This window comes from Nerophis ophidion, linkage group LG23 (assembly GCF_033978795.1).
Source record: "Nerophis ophidion isolate RoL-2023_Sa linkage group LG23, RoL_Noph_v1.0, whole genome shotgun sequence".
NCBI classification, from domain to species: Eukaryota; Metazoa; Chordata; class Actinopteri; order Syngnathiformes; family Syngnathidae; genus Nerophis; species Nerophis ophidion.
The window spans coordinates 22,269,880-22,294,628 of record NC_084633.1 but is presented as its reverse complement, the minus strand read 5'-3'; the positions used below and the strand labels follow the sequence as shown (position 1 = coordinate 22,294,628).

Below are 24,749 nucleotides of genomic sequence, written 5' to 3'. Positions count from 1 at the left end.
AGTCTCCTAAAAAATGTCATTTTTGCCTCTTTGAGCTGTTATTTGACCCCCTTAAAATGCTTCTAAACTCACCAAACTTGACACACACATCAGGTCTGGCAAAAATTGCGATCTGATGAAAAAACCTAACCTCAAAATTGCGCTCCACCGCCCCCCTAGGAATACAACACGGACAAACTGCTCCTAGGAAGAACACCCAGACAAAACTGCTTGTAACTTCCGGTAGGAATGTCAAAGAGACATGAAACAAAAAACACCATGTAGGTCTCACTTAGACCTACATTTTAATAATTAACATACTTTAGCAAAAATCAACAGGAAGTTTGATATTTTCACTTCAATACAACTGCATTACTTTCACAATGCATTAGATTCTCAAAATAGTGGCTCCAAGGCGTCTTCTAACGCTTATCCGGCCGTGGGTCTCGGGGGCAGCAGCCAAAGGCGACCCGACCAACGCTGCTTGCAGCTTTAATTTATAATTGAATCACTTGTTTATTTTTCAACAAGTTTTTAGTTATTTTTATATCGTTTTTTCCCAAATAGTTGAAGAAAGACCACTACAAATGAGCAATATTTTGCACTGTTATACAATTTAATAAATCAGAAACTGATGACATAGTGCTGTATTTTACTTCTTTATCTCTTTTTTTCAACCAAAAATGCTTTGCTCTGATTAGGGGGTACTTGAATTAAAAAATGTTCACAGGGGGTACATCACTGAAAAAAGGTTGAGAACCACTGATCTATAATATGTTCCCCTAGTGTCCAAAAACCTCTAAATGAAGTCTTTGTTACTTAGAATATGTTCTCCATACTAAAGTGTTACCAAAAACATAAAATTGTCTTGAATTAAAAAGAAAAAACATTTTATTTTTCACTAGAAATGTTGGGTGAATGCGCAGATGTAACTAATATTGAAGTGAAAATATGTAACTAATGGGGTTCGGTACCTCCAACAAGGATCAGAACCACTGATCTAACGGCACACTAGTGGTTGAAAAACATTGATTGAAGCCATAGTTGGCAGGTAGTTGGCGTGTAGTCGAACTGGCGACCTCACCCTTGATATACTCTTGATATTCCTGACATTATCCATGCTCCTTTTTTTCACGTCACAGTAAGTGTTTTTGTTTTGATGTCCACAGTTTAGTGAGTTTTTTTGTAGTTCATGTTTCATGTCTTAAGTTGTTTTTGCCTCTGCCTTGTGCGCACCTTTTGTTTGGTACTTTTTCAGTGATGACTTAAATCATGTCGTTACCTTCACGCCTTGTCCAGTCCCCTCGCTTTGCACCTTGGGAAAAACAAACCACGCCAATAAACAGAAGAAGATTCCGGCCGAGGAAACATACAAGTAAATAAAACCGGTGTAGCATTTTTGGAAGTATCGCTGTATTTTATTTTCAAAATGCGAGCAATTTAGCCCTGGATTGTGACGGTATAAAATCTGTGGGGTTTTTTGGCATGATTACAGAACCCAAAAGCAGGTTGTGAAATTTGTAAATAAAAAGAGAATGCAATGATTTGCAAATCTTTTTCAGCTTATATTCAATTGAATAGACTACAAAGACAAGATATTTCATGTTCACACTGAGAATGTTTTATTTTTTATTGCAAATAATAATTAACTTAGAATTTAATGGCAGCAACACATTGCAAAAAAGTTGTCACTGGGGCATTTTTACCAGTGTGTTACATGGCCTTTCCTTTTAACAACACTCAGTAAAGGTTTGGGAACTGAGGAGACACATTTTTGAAGTGGAATTATTTCCCATTCTTGCTTGATGTACAACTTAAGTTGTTCAACATTCTCCCTTCTCATATTGTAGGCTTCATGTTGCACCACACATTTTCAATGTCTGGACTACAGGCAGGCCAGTCTAGTACCTGCACTCTTTTACTATGAAGCCACGCTGTGGTAACACGCGGCTTAGCACTGTCTTGCTGAAATAAGCAGGGGTGTCCATGATAACATTGCTTGGATGACAGCATATGTTGCTCCAAAAGCTGTATGTACCTTTCAGCATTAATGGTGCCTTCACAGATGTGTAAGTTACCCATGCCTTGTTCACTAATACACCCCCATACCATCACACATGTGTAAGTTACCCATGTCTTGTTCACTAATACACCCCCATACCATCACACATGTGTAAGTTACCCATGTCTTGGGCACTAATACACCCCCATACCATCACACATGTGTAAGTTACCCATGTCTTGTTCACTAATACACCCCCATACCATCACACATGTGTAAGTTACCCATGTCTTGTTCACTAATACACCCCTATACCATCACACATGTGTAAGTTAGTCATGTCTTGGGCACTAATACACCCCCATACCATCACACATGTGTAAGTTACCCATGCCTTGGGCACTAATACACCCCCATACCATCACACATGTGTAAGTTACCCATGTCTTGTTCACTAATACACCCCCATACCATCACACATGTGTAAGTTACCCATGTCTTGGGCACTAATACACCCCCATACCATCACACATGTGTAAGTTACCCATGTCTTGGGCACTAATACACCCCCATACCATCACACATGTGTAAGTTACCCATGCCTTGGGCACTAATACACCCCCATACCATCACACATGTGTAAGTTACCCATGTCTTGGGCACTAATACACCCCCATACCATCACACATGTGTAAGTTACCCATGCCTTGGGCACTAATACACCCCCATACCATCACACATGTGTAAGTTACCCATGTCTTGTTCACTAATACACCCCCATACCATCACACATGTGTAAGTTACCCATGTCTTGTTCACTAATACACCCCCATACCATCACACATGTGTAAGTTACCCATGTCTTGTTCACTAATACACCCCTATACCATCACACATGTGTAAGTTAGTCATGTCTTGGGCACTAATACACCCCCATACCATCACACATGTGTAAGTTACCCATGCCTTGGGCACTAATACACCCCCATACCATCACACATGTGTAAGTTACCCATGTCTTGGGCACTAATACACCCCCATACCATCACACATGTGTAAGTTACCCATGTCTTGGGCACTAATGTACCCCCATACCATCACACATGTGTAAGTTACCCATGTCTTGGGCACTAATACACCCCCATACCATCACACATGTGTAAGTTACCCATGTCTTGGGCACTAATACACCCCCATACCATCACACATGTGTAAGTTACCCATGTCTTGGGCACTAATGTACCCCCATACCATCACACATGTGTAAGTTACCCATGCCTTGGGCACTAATACACCCCCATACCATCACACATGTGTAAGTTACCCATGCCTTGGGCACTAATACACCCCCATACCATCACACATGTGTAAGTTACCCATGTCTTGGGCACTAATACACCCCCATACCATCACACATGTGTAAGTTACCCATGCCTTGGGCACTAATACACCCCCATACCATCACACATGTGTAAGTTACCCATGCCTTGGGCACTAATACACCCCCATACCATCACACATGTGTAAGTTACCCATGTCTTGTTCACTAATACACCCCCATACCATCACACATGTGTAAGTTACCCATGTCTTGGGCACTAATACACCCCCATACCATCACACATGTGTAAGTTACCCATGTCTTGGGCACTAATACACCCCCATACCATCACACATGTGTAAGTTACCCATGCCTTGGGCACTAATACACCCCCATACCATCACACATGTGTAAGTTACCCATGCCTTGGGCACTAATACACCCCCATACCATCACACATGTGTAAGTTACCCATGTCTTGTTCACTAATACACCCCCATACCATCACACATGTGTAAGTTACCCATGCCTTGGGCACTAATACACCCCCATACCATCACACATGTGTAAGTTACCCATGTCTTGTTCACTAATACACCCCCATACCATCACACATGCTGGCTTTTACACTTTGACCCTAAAACAGTCCGGATGGTTATTTTCTTCTTTGTTCCGGATGACACAACTTCAACAGTTTCCAAAAACAATTTGAAAGGTGGACTCGTCAGACCACAGAACACTTTTCCACTTTGCGTTAGTCCATCTTAGATGACTTGGCGGCGTTTCTGGGTGTTGTTGATAAATGGCTTTTGCTTTGCTTAATATAGTTTTAACTTGGACTTACAGATGTAGCGACCAACTGTAGTCACTGACAGTGGTTTTATGGAGTGTTCCTGAGCCCATGTGGTAATATCCTTTACACACTGATGTCACTTTTTGATGCAGTGTCGCCTGAGGGTTCGAAGGTCACGGGCATTCAATGTTGGTTTTCGGCCTTGTCGCTTACCTGCAGTGATTTCTCTAGATTCTCTGAACCTTTTGATGATATTACGGAACATAGATATTGAAATCCCTAAATTCCTTGCAATAGCTGGTTGAGAAATGTTCTTAAACTGTTTGACAATTTGCTCAGGCATTTGTTGACAAAGTGGTGACCCTCGCCCCGTCCTTGTTTGTGAACGACTGAGCATTTCATGGAAGCTGCTTTTATACCCAATATAACATCCTCCTGTGGGATGTTCCACATAAGTGTTTGATGAGCATTCCTCAACTTTCTCAGCATTTTGCCACCTGTGCCAGCTCTTTTGAAACATGTTGCAGGCATCATATTCCAAATGAGCTAATATTTGCAAAAAATAACAAAGTGGACCAGTTTTATAAATCATCAATGCAAATGATTTGCAAATCATTATATTCTGTTTTTATTTACGATTTACACAACGTGACAACTTCACTGCTTTTGGGTTTTATATCATAAAGTTGGAGAGCTTGGTCCGCATTGCTGGCAGTAAGTCGGACACGTTTCCAGTGAGGGTTGGACTCCGCCAAGGCTGTCCTTTGTCACCCATTCTGTTCAGAACTTTTATGGACAGAATTTCTAGGCGCAGTCAAGGCGTTGAGGGGTTCCGGTTTGGTGACCGCAGGATTAGGTCTCTGCTTTTTGCAGATGATGTGGTCCTGATGGCTTCATCTGGCCGGGATCTTCAGCTCTCACTGGATCGGTTCGCAGCCCAGGGGCGTGGCAGACATATTTCACTGGGGCACGTGCCCCACTGTTGATCTGCAGTGCCCCAGTAAAAATTTCACCAATAAAAAAAAAAAACGCTTTTAAGTCTACATAACATAGACAAAAGCACACATACTACTTAGTATGGTAATTGATTGCTACTGTATTCACTCCACTTAACAATGAGCACATGGCTAATTAATATGGTAATTTATTCACGTGTGGATCGAGTGTGAAGCGACCGGAATGGGAATCAGCACCTTCAAATCCAAGTCCATGGTTCTCTCCCGGAAAATGGTGGAGTGCCTTCTCCAGATTGGGGAGGAGACTAGAGATGCGCAGATAGGCAATCATATCATCCGCAACCGCATCACTAAAGTCGTCATCCACCCGACCCAACATTTTATCAACACCGCAACCGCCCGCCACCCGCCCGTTGTTACATATATCAGGGGTCAGCAACTTTTACAACTCATAAATCTAATTTGACACCTTTCACAGAGTATAGAAGATAATGGGAGCTGCAATCATTCTCGCGACAGTTTGCTGGTGCTTATTTAGATAATGAGATTTAGGGCGTGCTATGAAGGCATTGCCTTTGACACCTTCAACAACATGTACCAACTGTTTGCCAGTCCAGCAACATGTTGTGTGCAGCTTCCGCAGGTACACGTACAAGATTGAAAGGCATACTGGGTGACACAGAGTACACTGATGGTTGTGATATAAACACTTTTAACACTCTTACTAATATGCCCCACGCTGTGAAGCCACACCAAACAAGAATGACAAACACATTTCAGGAGAACATCCTCACAGTAACACAACATAAATGCAACACAACAAATACCCAAAATCCTTTGCATCCATGAGTATTCCTGACTATATTATACACCCCGCTAGCACCAAACCCCGCCCACCTTACCAACGTCATGTCACCCGCCCAAGCCGCGGATACTCCGCGGATGAGACCGCAAACCGCACATCTCTAGAGGAGACCCTGCCCCAAGTGGAGGAGTTCAAGTACCTAGGAGTCTTGTTCACGAGTGGGGGAAGAGCGGATGGTGAGATCGACAGGCGGATCGGTGCGGCGTCTTCAGTAATGCGGACGTTGTACCGATCCGTTGTGGTGAAGAAGGAGCTGAGCCGGAAGGCAAAGCTCTCAATTTACTGGTCGATCTACGTTCCCATCCTCACCTATGGTCATGAGCTTTGGGTCATGACCGAAAGGATAAGATCACGGGTACAAGCGGCCCAAATGAGTTCCCTCCAGAAGCTGCAGTACATACAAAATAGTTCTGCGAGGATCCTGATGATAGTGTGGAAATATGACCACATCACACCAACTCTCGAACCTCTTCACTGGCTTCCTGTTCCACTCAGGATTGACTGCAAAGTCTCCTTACTAACTCACCAGTGCCTCCATGGAAAAGCCCCCCTCTACCTCAAAGAACTGCTCGCTCCCTTGGAGGTTGGAGGCTAATCTCCTCCAACCTCCAAGGACAAAGTTACAAATTGCTGCTCCACTGCTCCCAGTCTGTGGAATGCTCTCCCTGACCACCTGAGGGCACTTCAGACTGTGGATGCTTTTAAAAAAGGCTTAAAAAACATATTTTTAAAAAGGTCTTTTTATAGATATGCATGCTTGTTCTAGCTATTGGTTGTTTCTAGTTTTATATTTTATTTATTTGTATTATCTTTTTATTATTATACTGTGGCACTTTGAGGTTGTTTGCTCAATGTAAAGTGTTTTTTTACAAATAAAAAAAAAATTAAAAATCCTCCGCCGTGTGGCAGGTCTCTCCCTTAGAGATAGGGTGAGAAGCTCTGCCATCCGGGAGGAACTCAAAGTAAAGCCGCTGCTCCTCCACATGGAGAGGAGCCAGATGAGGTGGTTCGGGCATCTGGTCAGGATGCCACCCGAACGCCTCCCTAGGGAGGTGTTTAGGGCACGTCCAACCGGTAGGAGGCCACGGGGAAGACCCAGGACACGTTGGGAAGACTGTTCACCGATCCATTAGGATCAGTGAACAGCAGTCAGCTGTAGCCGTGTTTCTTTCTGAGCCTCTATATCAGGGGTCACCAACCTGCGGGCACCAGGTCGCCCGTAAGGACCAGATGAGTCGCCCGCTGGCCTGTTCTAAAAATAGCTCAAATAGCAGCACTTACCAGTGAGCTGCCTCTATTTTTTAAATTGTATTTATTTACTAGCAAGCTGGTCTCGCTTTGCTGGACATTTTTAATTCTAAGAGAGACAAAACTCAAATAGAATTTGAAAATCCCAAAAAATATTTGAAAGACTTGGTCTTCACTTGTTTGGATGAATTCATTTATTTTTTTACTTTGCTTCTTATAACTTTCGGAAAGACAATTTTAGAGAAAAATCCAACTTTAAAAATGATTTTAGGATTTTAAACACATATACCTTTTTACCTTTTATATTTCTTCCTCTTCTTTCCTGACAATTTAAATCAATGTTCAAGTAAATTTATTTTTGTATTGTAAAGAATAATATATTTTGATTTAATTCTTCATTTTAGCTTCTGTTTTTACGACGAAGAAAATTTGTGAAATATTTCTTCAAATTTATGATTAAAATAAAAAAGATATATATTCTGGCAAATCTAGAAAATCTGTAGAATCCAATTAAAATCTTATTTCAAAGTCTTTTTAATTTCTTACAAAACTTGTTCTGGAAAATCTAGAAGAAATAATGATTTGTCTTTGTTAGAAATATAGCTTGGTCCAATTTGTTATATATTCTAACAAAGTGCAGATTGGATTTTAACCTATTTAAAACATGTCATCAAAATTCTAAACTTAATCTTCATCAGGAAAAATTACTAATGATGCTCCATAAATTCTTAAAATTTTTTCCAAAAGAGTCGAACTAGCTAGTTTTTCTCTTAATTTTGTGGGTTGAATTTTGAATTTTAAAGAGTCGAAATTAAAAATAAACTATGTTTCGAAATTTAATTTTCATTTTTTTCGTGTTTAAACCGTTCAATTAAGTGTTTTTTTCATCATTTACCCTACAAAAAAACCTACCGTAAAAGGAAAAAAAATGTACCATGGAATGACAGACAGAAATACCCATTTTATATTTATATATATAGAGAGAGAGAGAGAGAGAGAGAGAGAGATGTATTTATTAAAGGTAAATTGAGCAACTTGGCTATTTCTGGCAATTTATTGAAGTGTGTATCAAACTGGTAGCCCTTGGCATGAATCAGTAGCCAAGAAGTAGCTCTTGCTTTCAAAAAGGTTGCTGACCCCTGACCTATATATTGACCTCCATCCATCTTTGCCCGGCAGAGACATGGAAAAGCAGCTGGACAGAACCCGGGAGAACCACAGGCTGCAGCTCCAACAGGCCGACGTGGCGCTGGAACAGTTCCGGAGGCAGGTGAAGCTCAGCTCCGAGAAGGCCGAGGCAGAGCTGAAGTTCCAGGTTTGACCCTGACACATGCGACACAGACGCAACATAAATGAAAGCACAGTGCCGCACGTTCCACCTGTTTGTTGTTATTATCCCTGCTCCGGTTACTTAGTTAGAGACCCAGGCATATAATCCACTTAGTCCTGCACGTGGGCCAGATAGAGACTTTACCTCCACCCACATTCTGCCTCCATGTAGTGATTGCAGTGGAATGAGCCAGCTGTGTGACAACACACACACACACACACACAGTTGATTTTTATTTAGTAGTGTTGAAAGCACAGCCTGACCACAGATGGAAGAAGGCGCCTCAATGGCTGTACTGGAATTCTTTTTGTCTTTTTATTTTATTTATTTATCTTCATCTTTCTCTCTCCGGCTAATGATTCCCTCTCTTATTCATCTCTAAATTGTGAGTGAAGTGAATTATATTTATATAGCGCTTTTCTCTAGTGACTCAAAGCGCTTTACATAGTGAAACCCAATATCTAAGTTCCATTTAAACCAGTGTGGGTGGCACTGGGAGCAGGTGGGTCAAGTGTCTTGCCCAAGGACACAACGGCAGTGACTAGGATGGCACAAGCGGGAATCGAACCTGCAACCCTCAAGTTGCTGACATGGCCACTCTACCAACCGAGCTATGCCGGTTGATGAAGTGTGAATGCTGACAAGGGCACGCACGCACGCACGCACGCACGCACACACACACACACACACACACACACACACACACACACACACACACACACACACACACACACACACACACACACACACACACACACACACACACACACACACACACACACACACACACACACACACACACACACACACACACACACACACACACACACACACACACGCAAGCACACACACACACGCACGCACACACGCACGCACACACACACACGCACACACACACACACGCACACACACACACGCACACACACATTTTTGGGGATTTGCATCGCATATTCGGACGTTCAAACTCTTGTACGCTTGAAGCTTGTACGTTTTGGTCAAGGCGGGGGTCAGCAACGCAAAATGTTGGAAGAGCCGTATTGGAGCGAAAATAACAAAAAATTAAAGCTGCAAGCAGTGATGGATGGGACCGACTTTTGCTGGTGTTTCCTGCCTTTACCCAGACAACATATCTTTACCTGCACATTACCTACCTTCCCTGCATCCTGGGGTCACACTGGTGCTTCTTTCTTTCACCCATACATGCTGGTGCTTCCTGCCATCACCCAGACAACATATCTTTACCTGCACATTACCTACCTTCTCTGCATCCTGGGGTCACACTGGTGCCTCCTTCTTTCACCCAGTCAACATATCTTTTACCCGCACATTACCTACCTTCTCTGCATTGTGTGGTCACGCTGGTGCTTCCTGCTTTTAAGCAGCCATTTTGAGACGGCAGCAGCATCAGCGCAACAGTACTTTGAAGGCTCGTCAAATCAAAACTGGAGCAGTTATTGAAATTTATTTTTGCAACTTTTAATCTGAAGGGTTCAATCTCTCTCCTGTGCGAGTTTGAAGCCGACACAGCAAACGCGCTCAGAGGAGATAATGTTTGAAAAAAGGTGACAGGTTTTTACAAAACTTTTGTTTTGAAGGGGTAATTGCCAACTTCCTGTAGATTTCTCCTGAAGGATATCAATAAATTAAATTTAGGTCTAAGTGAGACCTACATAGAGGTTTTTGTTTCATGTCTCTATGACATTCCTACTGGAAGTTACAAGCAGTTTTGTCTGTTTTCTTCCCAAGAGCAGTTTTGTCTGTGTTTTATTCCTAGGGGGCGCTGGAGCGCAATTTCAAGTTTTGGGGTTTGGTTCTTTTATTAGATCGCAATTTTCGCCAGTTCTGATGTGTGTGTCCAGTTTGGTGAGTTTTGAAGCATTTGAAGGAGGTCAAATTACAGCTCAAAGAGGCAAAAATGACATTTTTTAGGAAACGTTTGTTTCGAAGGGGTGTTTGCCAACTTCCTGTTGATTTTTGCTGAAGGATGTCAGTTTATGAAATGTAGGTCTAAGTCAGACCTACGTAGCGGTTTTAGTTTCATGTCTCTACAACATTCCTAACGGAAGTTACAAGCAGTTTTGTCTGTTTTTTCCTAGGGGGCGCTAGAGCACAATCTTGAGTTTTGATGTGTGTGTAAAATTTGGTAAGTTTTGAAGCACGTTAAGAGCGTCAAATTACAGCTCAAAGAGGCGGCGGTATAATAATAATAAAACCTTAGAAATACAATACAGTCCTCTGTCCCAAAGGGACATTCGGTCCCTAATAAATCTGTCTGGAGCCGCAAGATATTAAAAACCTTTTATAAGTGTTATAATTAGAGATGTCCGCTAATTTTGGACTGCGGATATTATCGGCCGATAAATGCTTTAAAATGTAATATCGGAAATGATTGATATCAGTTTCAAAAAGTAAAATATGTGACTTTTTAAAATGTTGGTACACGGACGTAGGGAGAAGTACTGAGCGCCACTAAACCTTAAAGGCACTGCCTTTGCGTGCCGGCCCAGTTACATAATATCTACGGCTTTTCACACACACACACACACACACACACACACACACACACACACACACACACACACACACACACACACACAAGTGAATTCAACGCATACTTGGTCAACAGCCATACAGGTCACACTGAGGGTAGCCGTATAAAGAACTTTAACACTGTTACAAATATGCGCCACACTGTGAACCGACACTAAACAAGAATGACAAACACATTTCGGGAGAACACCCGCACCGTAACACAACAGAAGAAATACCCAGAACTAACTCTTCCGGGGCGCTACAATATATACCCCTCGCTACCCCTACCCCTTCCACCTCAACCTCCTCATGCTCTCTCGGGGAGAGCATGTCCCAAATTCTAAGCTGCTGTTTTGAGGCATGTTAAAAAAAGTACCTTTTGCACTTTGTGACTTCAATAATAAATATGGCAGTGCCATGTTGGCATTTTTTTTATAACTTAAGTGGATTTATTTTGGAAAACCTTGTTACATTGTTTAATGCATCTAGCAGGGCATCACAACAAAATGATGCATAATAATGTGTTCATTTCACGACTGTATATATCGGCATCGGTCGATATCGGAATCGGTAATGAAAAATTGGACAATATCAGATATCGGCAAAAAAGCCCTTATCGGACTTCTGTAGTTTTTAGTATTCTATGCTGCTAATTGTGAGGAGATACCATGTTGATTTTTGTTTCTTTAAGTAAAAGTAAATATTAAATAAACACTTGTAAATATTGTAAATAATGTGAATAATTCAATGTTTATACTATGATGATGAACCTGTGTGATGACTGTATTATGTTGATAGTATATATTTGTACCATCAATTGATTAACGTGGACCCCGACTTAAACAAGTTGAAAAACTTATTGGGGTGTTACCATTTAGTGGTCATTTGTACGGAATATGTACTGTACTGTGCAATCTAATAATAAAAGTATCAATCAATCAAAAAAAAACAACATAATACAAACCTCGTTTCCATATGAATTGGGAAATGGTGTTAGATGTAAATATAAACAGAATACAATGATTTGCAAATCCTTTTCAAGCCATATTCAGTTGAATATGCTACAAAGACAACATATTTCATGTTCAAACTCATAAACTTTATTTTTTTTGCAAATAATCATTAACTTTAGAATTTGATGCCAGCAATACATGCCAAAGTAGTTGGGAAAGGGCATGTTCACCACTGTGTTACATCACCTTTTCTTTTAACAACACTCAATAAACGTTTGGGAACTGAGGAAACTAATTGTTGAAGCTTTGAAAGTGGAATTCTTTCCCATTCTTGTTTTATGTAGAGCTTCAGTCCTTCAACAGTCCGGGGTCTCCGCTGTCCTATTTTACACTTCATAATGCACCACACATTTTCCATGGGAGACAGGTCTGGACTGCAGGCGGGCCAGGAAAGTACCCGCACTCTTTTTTTTACGAATCCACGCTGTTGTAACACATGCTGAATGTGTTTTGGCATTGTCTTGCTGAAATAAGCAGGGGCGTCCATGAAAAAGAGGGCGCTTAGATGGCAGCATATGTTGTTCCAAAACCTGTATGTACAGTGGGGCAAAAAAGTATTTAGTCAGCCAGCGATTGTGCAAGTTCTCCCACTTCAAATGATGACAGAGGTCTGTCATTTTCATCATAGGTACACTTCAACTGTGAGAGACAGAATGGGTAAAAAAATCCAGGAATTCACATTGTAGGAATTTTAAAGAATTAATTTGTAACTGATGGTGGAAAATAAGTATTTGGTCAAGCATTCAAAGCTCTCACTGATGGAAGGAGGTTTTGGCTCCAAATCTCAGGATACATGGCCCCATTCATTCTTTCCTTAACACGGATCAATCGTCCTGTCCCCTTAGCAGAAAAACAGCCCCAAAGCATGATGTTTCCACCCCCATGCTTCACAGTAGGTATGGTGTTCTTGGGATGCAACTCAGTATTCTTCTTCCTCCAAACACCACGAGTTGAGTTTATACCAAAAAGTTCTATTTTGGTTTCATCTGACCACATGACTCTCTCCCAATCCTCTGCTGTATCATCCATGTGCTCTCTGGCAAACTTCAGACGGGCCTGGACATGCACTGGCTTAAGCAGGGGGACACATCTGGCACTGCAGGATTTGATTCCCTATCGGCGTAGTGTGTTACTGATGGTAACCTTCGTTACTTTGGTCCCAGCTCTTGCAGGTCATTCACCAGGTCCCCCCGTGTGGTTCTGGGATTTTTGCTCACCGTTCTCATGATCATTTTGACCCCACAGGTTAAGATCTTGCGTGGAGCCCCAGATCGAGGGAGATTATCAGTGGTCTTGTATGTCTTCCATTTTCTGATAATTGCTCCCACAGTTGATTTTTTCACACCAAGCTGCTTGCCTATTGTAGATTCACTCTTCCCAGTCTGGTGCAGGTCTACAATTCTTTTCCTGGTGTCTTTCGACAGCTCTTTGGTGTTGGCCATAGTGGAGTTTGGAGTCTGACTGTTTGAGGCTGTGGACAAATGTCGTCTATACAGATAAGTTCACACAAGTGTCATTAATACAGGTAACGAGTGGAGGACAGTAGAGCTTCTTAAAGAAGAAGTTACAGGTCTGTAAGAGCCAGAGATCTTCCTTCTTTGAAGTCACCAAATACTTATTTTCCACCATCATTTACAAAAAAATTTGTTAAAATTCCTACAATGTGAATTCCTGGATATTTTTTTTCCACATTCTGTCTCTCACAGTTGAAGTGTACCTATGATGAAAATGACAGACCTCTGTCATCATTTGAAGTGGGAGAACTTGCACAATCGCTGGCTGACTAAATACTTTTTGGCCCCACTGTACCTTTCAGCATTAATGGTGCCTTCACAGATGTGTAAGTTACCCATGCCTTGGGCACTAATGCACCCCCATACCATCACACATGTGTAAGTTACCCATGTCTTGTTCACTAATACACCCCCATACCATCACACATGTGTAAGTTACCCATGTCTTGTTCACTAATACACCCCCATACCATCACACATGTGTAAGTTACCCATGTCTTGGGCACTAATACACCCCCATACCATCACACATGTGTAAGTTACCCATGTCTTGTTCACTAATACACCCCCATACCATCACACATGTGTAAGTTACCCATGTCTTGTTCACTAATACACCCCCATACCATCACACATGTGTAAGTTACCCATGTCTTGTTCACTAATACACCCCCATACCATCACACATGTGTAAGTTACCCATGTCTTGTTCACTAATACACCCCCATACCATCACACATGTGTAAGTTACCCATGTCTTGTTCACTAATACACCCCCATACCATCACACATGTGTAAGTTACCCATGTCTTGTTCACTAATACACCCCCATACCATCACACATGTGTAAGTTACCCATGTCTTGGGCACTAATACACCCCCATACCATCACACATGTGTAAGTTACCCATGTCTTGTTCACTAATACACCCCCATACCATCACACATGTGTAAGTTACCCATGTCTTGTTCACTAATACACCCCCATACCATCACACATGTGTAAGTTACCCATGTCTTGTTCACTAATACACCCCCATACCATCACACATGTGTAAGTTACCCATGTCTTGGGCACTAATACACCCCCATACCATCACACATGTGTAAGTTACCCATGTCTTGTTCACTAATACACCCCCATACCATCACACATGTGTAAGTTACCCATGTCTTGGGCACTAATACACCCCCATACCATCACACATGTGTAAGTTACCCATGCCTTGGGCACTAATACACCCCCATACCATCACACATGTGTAAGTTACCCATGTCTTGTTCACTAATACACCCCCATACCATCACACATGTGTAAGTTACCCATGCCTTGGGCACTAATGCACCCCCATACCATCACACATGTGTAAGTTACCCATGTCTTGTTCACTAATACACCCCCATACCATCACACATGTGTAAGTTACCCATGTCTTGTTCACTAATACACCCCCATACCATCACACATGTGTAAGTTACCCATGTCTTGGGCACTAATACACCCCCATACCATCACACATGTGTAAGTTACCCATGTCTTGTTCACTAATACACCCCCATACCATCACACATGTGTAAGTTACCCATGTCTTGTTCACTAATACACCCCCATACCATCACACATGTGTAAGTTACCCATGTCTTGTTCACTAATACACCCCCATACCATCACACATGTGTAAGTTACCCATGTCTTGTTCACTAATACACCCCCATACCATCACACATGTGTAAGTTACCCATGTCTTGTTCACTAATACACCCCCATACCATCACACATGTGTAAGTTACCCATGTCTTGTTCACTAATACACCCCCATACCATCACACATGTGTAAGTTACCCATGTCTTGGGCACTAATACACCCCCATACCATCACACATGTGTAAGTTACCCATGTCTTGTTCACTAATACACCCCCATACCATCACACATGTGTAAGTTACCCATGTCTTGTTCACTAATACACCCCCATACCATCACACATGTGTAAGTTACCCATGTCTTGTTCACTAATACACCCCCATACCATCACACATGTGTAAGTTACCCATGTCTTGGGCACTAATACACCCCCATACCATCACACATGTGTAAGTTACCCATGTCTTGTTCACTAATACACCCCCATACCATCACACATGTGTAAGTTACCCATGTCTTGGGCACTAATACACCCCCATACCATCACACATGTGTAAGTTACCCATGCCTTGGGCACTAATACACCCCCATACCATCACACATGTGTAAGTTACCCATGTCTTGTTCACTAATACACCCCCATACCATCACACATGTGTAAGTTACCCATGCCTTGGGCACTAATGCACCCCCATACCATCACACATGTGTAAGTTACCCATGCCTTGGGCACTAATACACCCCCAAACCATCACACATGTGTAAGTTACCCATGTCTTGGGCACTAATACACCCCCATACCATCACACATGTGTAAGTTACCCATGCCTTGGGCACTAATACACCCCCATACCATCACACATGTGTAAGTTACCCATGTCTTGTTCACTAATACACCCCCATACCATCACACATGTGTAAGTTACCCATGTCTTGTTCACTAATACACCCCCATACCATCACACATGTGTAAGTTACCCATGCCTTGTTCACTAATACACCCCCATACCATCACACATGTGTAAGTTACCCATGTCCTGGGCACTAATACACCCCCATACCATCACACATGTGTAAGTTACCCATGTCTTGTTCACTAATACACCCCCATACCATCACACATGTGTAAGTTACCCATGCCTTGTTCACTAATACACCCCCATACCATCACACATGTGTAAGTTACCCATGCCTTGGGCACTAATACACCCCCATACCATCACACATGTGTAAGTTACCCATGTCTTGTTCACTAATACACCCCCATACCATCACACATGTGTAAGTTACCCATGTCTTGTTCACTAATACACCCCCATACCATCACACATGTGTAAGTTACCCATGTCTTGTTCACTAATACACCCCCATACCATCACACATGTGTAAGTTACCCATGCCTTGTTCACTAATACACCCCCATACCATCACACATGTGTAAGTTACCCATGCCTTGGGCACTAATACACCCCCATACCATCACACATGTGTAAGTTACCCATGTCTTGGGCACTAATACACCCCCATACCATCACACATGTGTAAGTTACCCATGTCTTGTTCACTAATACACCCCCATACCATCACACATGTGTAAGTTACCCATGCCTTGGGCACTAATGCACCCCCATACCATCACACATGTGTAAGTTACCCATGCCTTGGGCACTAATGCACCCCCATACCATCACACATGTGTAAGTTACCCATGCCTTGGGCACTAATACACCCCCATACCATCACACATGTGTAAGTTACCCATGCCTTGGGCACTAATACACCCCCATACCATCACACATGTGTAAGTTACCCATGCCTTGGGCACTAATGCACCCCCATACCATCACACATGTGTAAGTTACCCATGCCTTGGGCACTAATACACCCCCATACCATCACACATGTGTAAGTTACCCATGTCTTGGGCACTAATACACCCCCATACCATCACACATGTGTAAGTTACCCATGTCTTGGGCACTAATACACCCCCATACCATCACACATGTGTAAGTTACCCATGTCTTGTTCACTAATACACCCCCATACCATCACACATGTGTAAGTTACCCATGCCTTGGGCACTAATGCACCCCCATACCATCACACATGTGTAAGTTACCCATGCCTTGGGCACTAATGCACCCCCATACCATCACACATGTGTAAGTTACCCATGCCTTGGGCACTAATACACCCCCATACCATCACACATGTGTAAGTTACCCATGCCTTGGGCACTAATGCACCCCCATACCATCACACATGTGTAAGTTACCCATGCCTTGGGCACTAATGCACCCCCATATCATCACACATGTGTAAGTTACCCATGTCTTGTTCACTAATACACCCCCATACCATCACACATGTGTAAGTTACCCATGTCTTGGGCACTAATGCACCCCCATACCATCACACATGTGTAAGTTACCCATGTCTTGTTCACTAATACACCCCCATACCATCACACATGTGTAAGTTACCCATGCCTTGGGCACTAATGCACCCCCATACCATCACACATGTGTAAGTTACCCATGTCTTGTTCACTAATACACCCCCATACCATCACACATGTGTAAGTTACCCATGTCTTGTTCACTAATACACCCCCATACCATCACACATGTGTAAGTTACCCATGTCTTGTTCACTAATACACCCCCATACCATCACACATGTGTAAGTTACCCATGCCTTGGGCACTAATGCACCCCCATACCATCACACATGTGTAAGTTACCCATGCCTTGGGCACTAATGCACCCCCATATCATCACACATGTGTAAGTTACCCATGTCTTGTTCACTAATACACCCCCATACCATCACACATGTGTAAGTTACCCATGTCTTGGGCACTAATGCACCCCCATACCATCACACATGTGTAAGTTACCCATGTCTTGTTCACTAATACACCCCCATACCATCACACATGTGTAAGTTACCCATGCCTTGGGCACTAATGCACCCCCATACCATCACACATGTGTAAGTTACCCATGTCTTGTTCACTAATACACCCCCATACCATCACACATGTGTAAGTTACCCATGCCTTGGGCACTAATACACCCCCATACCATCACACATGTGTAAGTTACCCATGCCTTGGGCACTAATACACCCCCATACCATCACACATGTGTAAGTTACCCATGTCTTGGGCACTAATGCACCCCCATACCATCACACATGTGTAAGTTACCCATGCCTTGTTCACTAATACACCCCCATACCATCACACATGTGTAAGTTACCCATGTCTTGGGCACTAATGCACCCCCATACCATCACACATGTGTAAGTTACCCATGCCTTGTTCACTAATACACCCCCATACCATCACACATGTGTAAGTTACCCATGTCTTGGGCACTAATACACCCCCATACCATCACACATGTGTAAGTTACCCATGTCTTGGGCACTAATTTACCCCCATACCATCACACATGTGTAAGTTACCCATGCCTTGTTCACTAATACACCCCCATACCATCACACATGTGTAAGTTACCCATGTCTTGGGCACTAATGCACCCCCATACCATCACACATGTGTAAGTTACCCATGCCTTGTTCACTAATACACCCCCATACCATCACACATGTGTAAGTTACCCATGCCTTGGGCACTAATACACCCCCATACCATCACACATGTGTAAGTTACCCATGTCTTGGGCACTAATACACCCCCATACCATCACACATGTGTAAGTTACCCATGCCTTGTTCACTAATACACCCCCATACCATCACACATGTGTAAGTTAGTCATGTCTTGGGCACTAATACACCCCCATACCATCACACATGTGTAAGTTACCCATGCCTTGGGCACTAATACACCCCCATACCATCACACATGTGTAAGTTACCCATGTCTTGGGCACTAATTTACCCCCATACCATCACACATGTGTAAGTTACCCATGCCTTGTTCACTAATACACCCCCATACCATCACACATGTGTAAGTTACCCATGTCTTGGGCACTAATGCACCCCCATACCATCACACATGTGTAAGTTACCCATGCCTTGTTCACTAATACACCCCCATACCATCACACATGTGTAAGTTACCCATGCCTTGGGCACTAATACACCCCCATACCATCACACATGTGTAAGTTACCCATGTCTTGGGCACTAATACACCCCCATACCATCACACATGTGTAAGTTACCCATGCCTTGTTCACTAATACACCCCCATACCATCACACATGTGTAAGTTACCCATGTCTTGTTCACTAATACACCCCCATACCATCACACATGCTGGCTTTTACACTTTGTGCCTATAACAGTCTGGATGGTTCGCTTCCCCCTTGGTCTGGATGACACGATGTCAAATATTTCCTAAAACAATTTGAAATGTGGACTCGTTAGACCACAGAACACTTTTCCACTTTGCATCAGTCCATCTTAGATGATCTCGGGCCCAGAGAAGCCGGCAGCGTTTCTGGATGTTGTTGATAAATGGCTTTCACTTTGAGTAGTAGAGCTTTAACTTGCACTTACAGATGTAGAGACCAACTGTAGTTACTGACAGTGGTTTTCTGAAGTGTTCCTGAGCCCATGTGGTGATATCCTTTAGAGATTGATGTCGGTTTTTGATACAGTGCCGTCTGAGGGATCGAAGGTCACGGTCATTTAATGTTGGTTTCCGGCCATGCTGCTTACGTGGAGTGATTTCTCCAGATTCTCTGAACCTTTTGATGATATTATGGAGCGTAGATGTTGAAATCCCTCAATTTCTTGCAATGTCACTTTGAGAAAGGTTGTTCTTAAACTGTTTGACTATTTGCTCACACAGTTGTGGACAAAGGGGTGTACCTCGCCCCATCCTTTCTTGTGAAAGACTGGGAAGCTGTTTTTATAGCCAATCATGGCACCCACCTGTTCCCAATTAGCCTGCACACCTGTGGGATGTTCCAAATAAGTGTTTGATGAGCATTCCTCAACTTTATCAGCATTTATTGCCACCTTTCCCAACTTCTTTGTCATGTGTTGCTGGCATCAAATTCTAAAGTTAATGATCATTTGCAACAAAAAAAAAGTTTATGAGTTTGAACATCAAATATGTTGTCTTTGTAGCATATTCAACTGAATATGGCTTGAAAAGGATTTGCAAATCATTGTATTCTGTTTATATTTACATCTAACACCATTTCCCAACTCATGGAAACGGGGTCTGTAGATGAAATGAGTACATCAGGTGGGCCATGTGATCATCGCTCCACACTGCGTAGGCGGCCGCTGTTTAGGCGAAAGTTTTTAAGTTCAACGCAGCTTTAAATTCCCAAAGCTGTCCAGGAACTCAGTTTGGCTGCAGGCGTTTTTTTTCCTTCAGTTTGTTGCTCCCAAATGCACGCGTGTGCCGGGCAGCCTTGAGTGAGGTCATGAATTTTTGAAAAGGTTTTTGTGTTATGGAAATGAGACACTGATGAGTCAAGCTTTTGCCTAATCAGTTTTGGTGAAGTAACAAATAGTGGAGGGAACCTCAGCGTCTATGTGGGTGTTTCATGTGTGCATCCTACGTTTAATGGCTAGTTTTTCATTTATACTGCATTTTGCCAGAAGCTACTATTACTTTATACACTTAATCACTTTGCTCACCAACAATAATTATTTTTAAAAAAAGTCATTGCAACCAATTCAATACATTAACTTAAAGGGGAACATTATCAGCAGACCTATGTAAGCGTCAATATATACCTTGATGGTGCAGGAAAAAGACCATCTATTTTTTTAACCGATTTCCGAACTCTAAATGGGTGAATTTTGGCAAATTAAACGCCTTTCTGTTTATCGCTCTGGAGGCGATGACGTCAGAATGTGACGTCACCGAGGTAACACACCCACCATTTTCATTTTCAACACATTACAAACACCGGGTCTCAGCTCTGTTATTTTCCCTTTTTTTGACTATTTTTTGGAACCTTGGAGACATCATGCCTGGTGGGTGTGTTGTCGGAGGGTGTAACAACACTAACAGGGAGGGATTCAAGTTGCACCACTGGCAAGAAATCTGCCGCCAGACCCCCATTGAATGTACCAGAGTGAAGTGAAGTGAATTATATTTATATAGCGCTTTTCTCAAGTGACTCAAAGCGCTTTTACATAGTGAAACCCAATATCTAAGTTACATTTAAACCAGTGTGGGTGGCACTGGGAGCAGGTGGGTAAAGTGTCTTGCCCAAGGACACAACGGCAGTAACTAGGATGGCACAAGTGGGAATCGAACCTGCAACCCTCAAGTTGCTGGCACGGCCACTCTACCAACCGAGCTATACCGCCATGTGTATAGCTCGGTGTCTCCACATTTGACCGGCGATGCTAAGACAGACATGGCACAGAGATGTATGGATAACCTGCAGATGCATTTGCAACCATTAAGTCAACCAAATCACAAAGGTGAGTTTTGTTGTTGTTGACTGCCAGCTAATCGATGCTAACATGCTATTTACCGGCGGTGCTAAAGCAGACATGGCACAGAGATGTATGGATAACCTGTAGATGCATTTGCAACTATATTACGTTTCCTTCCACCCACATTTAATGCGAAACAAACACTTACCAATCAACAGATTTAAGTTGCTCCAGTGTCAAAAGATGCGAAAGTCCTGATCGTTTGGTCCGCACATTTTACCGGCGATGCTAACGCAGCTATTCGGCCATGCTATGGCTATGAATAGCGTCAATAGCTTCAGTTTCTTCTTCAATATTTTCATACTCCAACCATCCGTTTCAATACATGCGTAATCTGTTGAATCGCTTAAGTCGCTGAAATCCGAGTTTGAATCCGCGCTAATGTCGCTATATCTTGCTGTGGTATTCCCATTGTTTGTTTACATTGGCAGCACTGTGTGACGTCACAGGGAAATGGCCAGTGTCTTCGCAGAGAGCCAAAATAAGGCACTTTAAAGCTTTATTTAGGGATATTCCGGGACCGGTAAAATTTTGAAAAAAACTTGAAAAAATACAACAAGCCACTGGGAACTGATTTTTATTGTTTTAACCCTTTTGAAATTGTGATAATGTTCCCCTTTAAGAGGCCAATAATACAAAACTTGAATATAGATTGTGTTCTCCTGATGGACATTGTTAGGCTCGAAGTGGTGGGCCAGTGACCATCTTGTGTCAAGAGCATTCTGAGCAGCATTTGGCCTTTCTGGAAGAAAAATGCACTATGATTGCATTGTTTAGGCCATAGGTGTCCAAAGTGCGGCCCGCAGGTAATTTTTTAACGGCCCCACGGCACATTTAAAAAATACTATCGAGAATAATTAAAAACATAAAAAGTGGGACCTCAGCCTTCCCGGTAAGGTTTATTCAGGTGTACTGGAGAGGAGGCTACGCCGGATAGTCCAACCTCGGATTCAGGAGGAACAGTGTGGTTTTCATCATGGTGGTGGAACTGTGGACCAGCTCTATACTCTGGGCAGGTTCTTGAGGGTGCATGGGAGTTTGCCCAACCAGTCTACATGTGCTTTGTGGACTTGGAGAAGGCATTGGACCGTGTCCCTCGGGGTATCGGACTGTCTGATTGTGGCGGTCCACTCCCTGTATGATCAGTGTCAGAACATAGTCCACTCCCTGTATGATCAGTGTCAGAACATAGTCCACTCCCTGTATGATCAGTGTCAGAACATAGTCCACTCCCTGTATGATCAGTGTCAGAACATAGTCCACTCCCTGTATGATCAGTGTCAGAACATAGTCCACTCCCTGTATGATCAGTGTCAGAACATAGTCCACTCCCTGTATGATCAGTGTCAGAACATAGTCCGCTCCCTGTATGATCAGTGTCAGAACATAGTCCACTCCCTGTATGATCAGTGTCAGAACATAGTCCACTCCCTGTATGATCAGTGTCAGAACATAGTCCACTCCCTGTATGATCAGTGACAGAACATAGTCCACTCCCTGTATGATCAGTGTCAGAACATAGTCCACTCCCTGTATGATCAGTGTCAGAACATAGTCCACTCCCTGTATGATCAGTGTCAGAACATAGTCCACTCCCTGTATGATCAGTGTCAGCGCTTAGTCCACTCCCTGTATGATCAGTGTCAGAACATAGTCCACTCCCTGTATGATCAGTGTCAGAACATAGTCCACTCCCTGTATGATCAGTGTCAGAACATAGTCCACTCCCTGTATGATCAGTGTCAGAACACAGTCCACTCCCTGTATGATCAGTGTCAGAACATAGTCCACTCCCTGTATGATCAGTCAGCGCTTAGTCCACTCCCTGTATGATCAGTGTCAGAACATAGTCCACTCCCTGTATGATCAGTGTCAGAACATAGTCCACTCCCTGTATGATCAGTGTCAGAACATAGTCCACTCCCTGTATGATCAGTGTCAGAACATAGTCCACTCCCTGTATGATCAGTGTCAGAACATAGTCCACTCCCTGTATGATCAGTGTCAGAACATAGTCCACTCCCTGTATGATCAGTGTCAGACATAGTCCACTCCCTGTATGATCAGTGTCAGAACATAGTCCACTCCCTGTATGATCAGTGTCAGAACATAGTCCACTCCCTGTATGATCAGTGTCAGAACATAGTCCACTCCCTGTATGATCAGTGTCAGAACATAGTCCACTCCCTGTATGATCAGTGTCAGAACATAGTCCACTCCCTGTATGATCAGTGTCAGAGCTTGGTCCGCATTGCCAGCAGTAAGTCGAACACGTTTCCAGTGAGGGTTGGACTCCGCCAAGGCTGTCCTTTGTCACCCATTCTGTTCAGAACTTTTATGGACAGAACTTCTAGACGCAGTCAAGGCGTTGAGGGGTTCTGGTTTGGTGACCGCAGGATTAGGTCTCTGCTTTTTGCAGATGATGTGGTCCTGATGGCTTCATCTGACCGGGATCTTCAGCTCTCACTGGATCGGTTCGCAGCCGAGTGTGAAGCGACCGGAATGAGAATCAGCACCTCCAAGTCCGAGTCCATGGTTCTCGCCCGGAAAAGGGTGGAGTGCCATCTCCGGGTTGGGGAGGAGACCCTGCCCCAAGTGGAGGAGTTCAAGTACCTGGGAGTCTTGTTCACGAGTGAGGGAAGAGTGGATGGTGAGATCGACAGGCGGATCGGTGCGGCGTCTTCAGTAATGCGGACATTGTACCGATCCGTTGTGGTGAAGAAGGAGCTGAGCCGGAAGGCAAAGCTCTCAGTTTACCAGTCGATCCATGTTCCCATCCTCACCTATGGTCATGAGCTTTGGGTCATGACCGAAAGGATAAGATCACGGGTACAAGCGGCCCAAATGAGTTTCCAGGTCTCTCCCTTAGAGATAGGGTGAGAAGCTCTGCCATCCGGGAGGAACTCAAAGTAAAGCCGCTGCTCCTCCACATGGAGAGGAGCCAGATGAGGTGGTTCGGGCATCTGGTCAGGATGCCACCCCAACGCCTCCCTAGGGAGGTGTTTAGGGCACGTCCAACCGGTAGGAGGCCACGGGGAAGACCCAGGACACGTTGGGAAGACTATGTCTCCCGGCTGGCCTGGGAACGCCTCGGGATCCCC

At 43.4% G+C, this 24,749-nt stretch overlaps 1 protein-coding gene across 4 annotated transcripts in view; it reads left to right on the top strand.

Annotated features, from left to right (window-relative positions):
• The window catches only part of cep112 (centrosomal protein 112), a 406,308-nt gene that overhangs the window by 176,975 nt on the left and 204,584 nt on the right, over window positions 1-24,749 (top strand). For all 4 annotated transcript variants that reach the window (XM_061885269.1, XM_061885270.1, XM_061885268.1 and 1 more), the window contains one exon: window positions 8,344-8,479. In XM_061885269.1, coding sequence (XP_061741253.1) covers window positions 8,344-8,479 — 136 coding nt within the window. The remainder of the gene's footprint in view (window positions 1-8,343; window positions 8,480-24,749) is intronic.